Source organism: Diadema setosum, chromosome 16, assembly GCF_964275005.1.
Source record: "Diadema setosum chromosome 16, eeDiaSeto1, whole genome shotgun sequence".
NCBI classification, from domain to species: Eukaryota; Metazoa; Echinodermata; class Echinoidea; order Diadematoida; family Diadematidae; genus Diadema; species Diadema setosum.
Window position 1 is genome coordinate 6,185,449 of NC_092700.1, and position 8,718 is coordinate 6,194,166.

At 40.7% G+C, this 8,718-nt stretch overlaps 1 protein-coding gene across 1 annotated transcript; it reads left to right on the forward strand.

The window, feature by feature from the left end:
- Nucleotides 1-2,452: 2,452 nt before the first annotated feature.
- Nucleotides 2,453-7,501, forward strand: LOC140240229 (uncharacterized). The gene is made up of 3 exons (XM_072320022.1): nt 2,453-2,539; nt 4,995-5,314; nt 6,814-7,501. Exons 1-3 carry the CDS (start codon nt 2,453-2,455, stop codon nt 7,499-7,501), a joined length of 1,095 nt encoding a protein of 364 aa, XP_072176123.1.
- Nucleotides 7,502-8,718: the final 1,217 nt, after the last annotated feature.

Below are 8,718 nucleotides of genomic sequence, written 5' to 3' on the forward strand. Positions count from 1 at the left end.
GGGCGCCAACAAACCTGTCCGAAAAAATGCGTGCGTGCGTGGCAAATAATACACGATAGTACGGTGGGGCATACGCGTGCTGTAGCGGTGTGTGCGCGCGGTCCCTAAATGATCACACAAAACAGTCCAGGCAGTGGACTATCGCGATCGCGGCGTCTTTGTTTTCACCATGCGTTCTGGGTTACGTATGCTCAATTTACGACGCATAGAGCTACTTGATGCACTGACCATATGGGGCGCCATTCCCCCCCCCCCCCCCCCCCCCGTTGGCTGCCTCCTTGCGTAAATCTAATGGGCTCATACGGGTAAAATATTCCCCATATTATAGAGACGTGTGTTAAAATTCAAAATTCAAAAAAAAAAATGTCTGTGAAATAGCTGGGAGAAAGGAGTTGTTTCATCTTCAACTAACCTGGATAAGTGAGATATACCCTTTCATCCATCAAATTTCCAAGGTGGGTTCTTCAGCTCAAACTCTGTCCGAGGGTTCGCAAAGCCAGACTACGAGTTCTTGTCCGTCACTAAAATAAAAATCACTTATTTTCTGTACATGCACCCAATCAAATATTGTCCCTTCAAATTTCATGAAAAGCTTTTATCTACCAACCAAAATGCAGATTGTAGAGGAATTCATATTCAATATCTGCAGCTGTTCAGTTTTTTGCCAAACTGCATTTCTGATTTTTAATGATTTTTTTTTTATTTATTTATTTTGGTATCTTTGGTACGATTATTTGGTGAAGCGGTCAGAGACATTCCATTTTATTTACAGGTGTGAGCTCTAAAGCTATACTTTTTAACACGCCGCAGGGAGACAGGAGAACGGTCAATGCAATACTAGTAGTCATCTTAAAAGAAATCCAAACCCAAAGAGAAATGTAGATTGAGTGAAAGCAGCAAAATGAGTAAAACACATGTGAAAGTTCGAGGAAAATCGGATAATTGATGCAAAAGTTATGAACAATATGAAGAAAATATAAAGGGAATTTCTCCCCCCCCCCCAAAAAAAAAAAATAATAATAATAATCGTAATTTTCATGAAAATTGCATATTCCATCAACATAATACCGACGTTATGTCCAGGGTAGCAATTATTCCCCTTGCTTTCTGAAAGGGGTTAATCAAGCATGTCAAGTGCTCTTTCATTATGCTAGAAAAGTGAATTGCAGAATTCAGTATGGAACGGGTTAGTTTGACCCCATAAAACGCCCGAAAAGACAAACACAGTGTAAGTAACCAAAAGAGACGCGCCACACAATGTTCAGACGGAATTGAAGTATTTTAAGCAAATACAAAACACAAGCGAAACAAATTCCAGTAGTATGGAATGAAAGAAGATTGACATTGATATCATTATCAGGTGCGGCTGACAAATGATGTCTGACTTGGAATACAAAAGAGCCAATGGAGAGAGAAAAAAAAGGGCAAAACAAGTGCCATTGTTTGTGGTTTTGAACACAACACTGTTTGTAAATCGTGCAGTCAAGTATTGAGTTTTGCCGCTGTATATTATACATGTAGTTATTCAATACGCGTGGTGCTGAACACATTGGAAATTATCGGCGAACAGTCAAGCACTTTGAGCCTCTTTCCTTTATTTTTTCGATTACCGTTCGTGAGTATCATAATCGTCTTATCTTTGATGGGTATTTGAATTGGAGCGGTCATACTGATCAAACAAAGGGCTGGATGTATAAAAACTAGCAATAAATGCTTGCGCGCAAAAGCTTTTGCTATAGTAGCACAAATAATATTTGCTTGCAGCCCGCAGCTTCCACACCTTTCCGGGCAAGCTACGCGGGCTTGTTGATTACATGGATTTTCCAGCACGCATGATAATTTTCTGCGGGCGGACAAGGATTTGGGTGAGACTCGCGTGCGTCTACGTCTTACCTGGTGGACGTGTGCTACTTACGTCCAACTCATGTTCTAGTTACGGGTTAGTTGAGTGGGAGTTGCCTGCGAGGTGCTACTGCTACGGCCCTTCTACTTGTGTTCTGGTGGATATCTACGGGCATCCCCGCGACTCACCCGGAACAAGTTTGATCATGCTCAATGGCCCCGTCACACCTTTTCGGGCAAGCCTGCTTGTGACTTGCGGGGGAAAAAAAATGCTACCCGGAGGTCCACGCAGATGGCCTGCACAATGGCAGTACCTAGCCGCCCGTAGTCCAAATAACCCGCAGTCAAGTTTTGAGCATGCTCAAAACTTTTTACCGGGTGACCGGTGTTGCAGCAGAAGTCCACGCAGAACACCAGTGAGGAGGTCCTTCGCGGCAGCCGAGCACCTCGCAGGCAACACCCACGCAGGTACTTCAGATTCCCCGTACACAGGCCTATGTCGCTCGTAACTGAAAAACGGATCAGTTTCGAAGCTCCCCCGCGGGTCACACGGAATACATGCAAGTAGCAGGTAAGGAGCCCGCATCTAGCAAGTAAGACGTACTCCACTATGAATAAACTCGCCAACATCCTTGTCTGCCCGCTGCGTGCTGGAGAATCGCTACTCCCAACGAGCCCGCGTAGCTTCCCCGGAAAGGTGGGCATGACAGGGCCTAAACATGGCTGCGGGTAAAAAGGATTTGCCTCCGCACCTCCGGTTGACCACGGGTGGGATTAAAAATAATATATACATATATTCTTCGCAAGTCGCACGCAACGCTTGCCCGGAAAGGTGTGACAGGGCCTTTAAGGCCTTTAAAGGAGGAAAAATCCAGTCCAAATTTAAGTTCGTCTGATAAGAAAGAATAAAATATTACGAGTTCAACGGCAAAATTTTGATCGAAATCGGGTGAAAAATAAGAAAGCTATGACGTTTTGAAGTTTCGCTAACTTTTTAAAGAAACAGTTCTTGAACAGTCAATATGAATACGCAAATTGAGCATGTCATTCCCTCACAACTTGCCATGTAGTTTGTACATGAAATTTTGAAATTTCGAGTTTTTCATTCAAACGTATGCCTGAGGCTCAAATCCTGATTATATCTAACTGATCACTATTCTGAAGTTATTCATCCAGGAATAACATCCTGTTTCAGATTTCAATGACAGAAACATTGAATTTTCGTCATTTTTAGTACACGATCAATGGAAAATTGTGAGGTTGTGACATAGTCAGCTCACTCATTTGCATATTCATATCCACTGTACAAGAATCACTATGCAGAAATTAGCAAAACTTCAAAATGTCATAACTTCCTTATTTTTCATCCGATTTCAGTCAAATTTTTACCGTTGAATTCGTAAGATTTTTTCCTTTTTTATTAGACTAACTCATATTTGGACTGGATTTTCCCTTTAAGGCCCTGTCAGGCTTATTGCATGTGGGTATTTTCCACCACGCAGGACAATTTTTGCGGGCGGACAAGGAATTGGGCGAGTCTTACCTGCTGGACCAGTGCTACTTACGTTCTCCTTACGTGCATTCCGTGTGACCTGCGTGTCAGGCGCGTGTGTGGCGAGAGAGGGCTGACAACTTGGTGAAGGACTCCCCCTGAAGGAAATTGATATGGCAAATGTTCAACAGAATGTCATAATCGTGGCCGCAGCCGACTCTCAACTAACCAGCTGAAAGGCAGTATACTGTCTAACTGATCCTCAGTTTGCAGGCAGTTTGCTCGTATAGCTCGCTCCACGTCCGCAAAACTTACCACGGCACCTATATACAAGGATATTGGCAGTTTCGACACCAATCCTTGCTATTAAAACACTCGTATTATGCTTAAAGATTGCCCGTAGATGATAAGCGCTCAGCATATAAGCACAGACCCACTGGCAACTTACGTACTTCAAGCGGGTCAACTGCCTGTGACTTGCGGCAGCTACGGGCCTCCTAGTGTTCTGCGTGGACCTCAGGGGGCAATTCCCGCGGAAAAAAAAATGGTCATGCTCAAGACTTTGCTGTGGATAAATCGGACCTGCGTGCGAAACTCCGGTATTACAGTCGATGCGGGCCACCTGCGGGAAGGCCCGGGTAGCAAAAGATTTCCCCCGCAAGTCAACCCGCGAGGCTTCCCCACGCACTGTGTGACAAGGCCTTGAGCATGCTCGAAACTTGTTCCGGGTGTGTCGCGGGTTTTTGCCAGCAGAGGTACACGCAGAACACCAGATGATAGATACAGATAGATTACGGTTTAGTAGATAATAGAATTCGCTAGAAAGTGCAAAGCGGCGATACAAAGAAACGGCATGTCATCTGTGTCTATCGTCAGTGGTGTATATTGTCGTGATTGTGGATTCGATATGCTCTGTTATATGTAATATTGAAATGTTTTCCGATGTGTGTGATTCTGGTCTCTTAGCAGGGGAACCATCTGTGACTATAGCGATTCCGTACCAGAACGAACATACCACATTGTTAGCCCTTACGTAGAGAAAATACGTCAAAAGAAAAAGTGAAGAAAAAATGAGCAAAGTTTAAGGAAAATCGGACAATCCGTTCATGTTTTTTTTTTCAATTTGTTTGTTTGTTTTTTATTATTATTACTATTTTTCAAAGCTTTGATGCCGGTTGAGAATCGCGGATGAGAAAACTGCAACATTTAGTGACCTTGTGCATGGACATAAGAGAGAATTCAACATATTTTCATTTTTCTAACATAATGAAAGTAAAAACTCACACCTCATTAACCTCTTTCAGAAAACAGGGGTAATCATATCACCCCTTACATTTTATGCAGGTAAGGAGGGAATAGTTACTTTTTACAATTGTGAAATCATCTTGAATGTTTTCATATCATTTTCTTTTAATTATCATCCATGTTTTATGGGTGCAGAGAAGAAAAGGAAAGATATCGTGAAAGTGTCACAACATCGAACTAAGAAAAGATACTATTTTTATGTTTAGCTTTAAAAAAAAACCCCAAAAAGTAAAGAAAAAACAAACAAGAGGAAGCTGTTTCCGAAAAGGGTGGCACCACTGCACTGTAACCACGGTGATATATAAGAGAGGGATATCTACAAAGTAACATTCTGTTTCTTTGCATTTTATATCAGCATTTAACCATCACCGGCCACGACATGAGTATACCAGGGTCCGAACAAGACCACGTTCGCGTTCTGATGTGGTGTACGCCTCGCTCCAATTCAACGGTATTCACAAAATGTCTGAGCTTCGTTCCCGAGTCGCAGATTTTCTTCGAGCCGTACGGCTACTGCTACTCATTCCTGGATAAATTGAGGGCGGCAGGGATCAGCGTTGACTTGGAGTCATCTGAACCATACAAGCACGTCAGTGACGACATGTGGCAAAAGCTAATGGCAACAGTACCTGCTGACTTGGCAGAACCTAGCACAGTGGATCACAACATGTTCATGTACTATAATTATGTATGATTTATATCAAATTTAATATTTTGAAGCTCTTAGTAAAGAATTGTACTTTTGGCAGCCCTGGCCCGAGTGTCACTCCATGACATTTATCATAATAATATACACCTGTATGTAGGTTATATTGCAATAATGTAAGACCAAATAAATAAGCAAATTAAATAAATGATAAAAACATAAAAAACAACAACGATAATAACTATGATAATTATAAGCAAACGAAATAAATGATAAAAAACATTAAAAACAACAATAATAACTATGATAAGTATAATAGGCCTAATTGTAATAATCAAATACAATATCATTATTATTATTATTATCAATGATATCATTCTTATTTTTATTATCATTATATGTATTTAATTATTCATTTTTTCGCCGTCACAACTGATTATCTTCAGTATGTCCTATTATGTGATGCACTCGATCATAATTGGTCCAAGATGTGGAACAAATTATCTGTCCCATTACATTAACAATTTCAACTACTTCATGATATCATAGGTAATTAACAGGTAGAAGTGAACACAAATAAGCATGGTGACCTTGAAAATTTCTGTCATACTATGGATAGATCCTATCGTAAATCGGCTATCGGATGTATAGGACATTGCTGTTTCCAGCAGTGATGTCTCGATCCATGTAAAAGTATGTTTTCAAGACTAGATGTATGAAAACTACGTAGTAAGTTTTACAATCCTGGAAACGTTGGGCTATAGCCGAGAATAGTGAGCTTTAGATTTTAGACGCGCGGACGTTCAAAGAGAGAAAAAAAAAAACATGATCTGAGCGTGCGCAGTAGCGCGGATAAAGTTACTGCGCACGCTCAGATCATGTTTTTTTCTCTTTGAACGTCCGCGCGTCTAAAATCTAAAGCTCACTATTAAAGCTTGTGCTCTAACGTACTTCACGGAGTCAGCCACGTATAGAAACCTATGTCCGAAAACATTGACCTCATTTTGCGAAGAGTCATTATTGAAAAAAAAAACCAAAACTGGTAGATTCTCAGCTTAATCACTAAATTGTCATTCATTTTGTTTTCTTGGTATGGAGGAAGAAACCAACTTTTTTTTTTTTTGAATCATTCTAAAAAGAGGAAACCGAGTCCTTCGCCTCCCTTATCAGCGCAATATAATCATCTGCATAATCAAGACCTGTAAGATGTTAGAAACTGTCACGGTGTGACTTACCTGGCTTGGAGACAAGTTCTTTCTCTATAATGATGTCCACTAATAGTCTAACTATAACTATGTAATCTACTGCAATATGAAGAGAAAAAAAAAAAACGGAAAAGGGGCAATGTTGTCTCCTTGGAGGATAACTGTTGTTGTGACAAATTCGGATCCACTATCCATACCTCGAACAAATAGTGGGATTGATATACATGGTCACAGCAATGGCTACCATTGATGTTTCGTTCAGGACCACCTATGGAAGAATGCTAGGGCTTTTAAATTGATTAAAAATTGTCTGTGTCCGCCAGGTATCCACACATAAAGATGATGCTCGACAACCCGGACCCAAGCAAGAAGGTTATCTTCGTCAAGGATATGGCGTATGGCATAGTCAATTCCACTCAGTTTTTACCGGATAGTTTATCAAACTACCGGTTTGCCTTCCTAATACGACATCCGATCAGAGTCTTCTCGTCCTGGAAACGGGCCGTCTTGAATATCCATGCTGTTCTCAAGCAGGGACGAGCCAAGAATTCCGAAGCAAGTAAGGAAGGGATTACTAAGGCTTCTGAGGCCTTTCATGTCGGAAACGACACGGTAAGTTGGTATAACGCTCCTGGTCTTTTCTACAAGGAGCTGTATGACCTATGGACTATCGTAATGCAGAGATACGATCCGAATCCGGTTGTTGTGGATAGTGATGATCTGGTATCAGATCCGTCAACTGTACTCCCAAAATTCTGCCAAAAACTGGGTATTCCGTATTCAGACGCCCTGCTCAAATGGGACGGAAGCAGTGACATTATAGATAATTGGATTTTCGGTTGCATAAAACCCAATGACTGTATGAAAGTCAACTGTGACGCTGCCTTTAACTCAACCTGCTTTAAAGGGTCCTCTCCCATGCCCTCTTTTGAAAGCTTGGCTCCTGATATCAAGGAGTGTGTTCAGCGTACCATGCCGTACTACCTGAAAATGTATTCCTGGAAGATCTGAGAAAAAACTGTTCTGAATGCACGTCGAAACGCTTGAAATCTCTAATTCAGGATTCTTGGAAATTCACAGATTGCCAAGACCAGTAGGCCTATATTGTCCAATGTTTTTTGTCTTTTTTTTTTGTTGTTGTTGTTATCTTGCTGAATATGAGGGTTCATGTATTTATCCGTACATAATTTTTTACTTTGTTGATAATATTATGTTCAGTTAGAAAATACACCCAAATTTTGAATTTGGAGGGAATGATACGAATTTTGGCCATTCCCAGCTCTTGTTTCAATTGGAGTTTCGTACTATATTGCATTATCAATTCCTTTTGCCACGATGATTATGTCATCCCCTGTTAATCTATCCAATGCAGATTGTTCAACCTCTGAGTTTGACTCTCCCTTTAGGGCAGAAAAAAAAAGAATTTTCGATTACTTTTGATTAATACCCGCATATGATATAATTTTTCTTCTTACAAGCTTTTTTTAAGTAACACTGGTCAATTTTGTGGACAAATGTGCTATTCCATTGCCTACGTCCCCACATTTACCGGGTGCTGTTCGTTATTCCGAAGGTTCGATATTCCGAAGGTTGCGTTGTTCCGAAGGTTCGTTAATCCGAAACACACAAATTCCTTATACCTAGAGGTTCGTTAATCCGAAAATGAAAAAGGGTTCGTTAATCCGAACATTTGTGGCGTTGTTCCGAAGGTTCGTCATTCCGAAGATTTGTTAATCCGAAAATGAAATTCGGAAAAACGAACCTTCGGAAAAGCGAATCTTCGGACTGAAGAGCCTTCGGAATAACGAACCTATACGAAAAAACGAGCTGTAACCCATTTACCACTACCAAAGTGAAAACATTCACATTATTATGAGTGCTCTTCAATTGCATTGTGCGACTTCAGTGGATCTCTTTTCACTCGTTATTATGTTTCAGCATGCAACATTGCACAACTCTGGCAATGGTTCTTTACACTGCAAAAAGTCCGGTGTTAAATATGAAACACCGAGCTGGTGTTAAATTTCTGGTGCTCATTCATGGTGTTAGATTAACACCTCCGGGTGTTATTTCAAAATATCATTTTTTTTTTTTGGATAGTTTCTTAGTTACTGAATTTCTTGTTAATTCTGAACTTCAACAAGACGATGAAGAATTTTCCGATAAAGTACTTGATTTTTGAAAAAAAAATAAATGTGTAAACAAATTAACACCACAGTAACACCAGT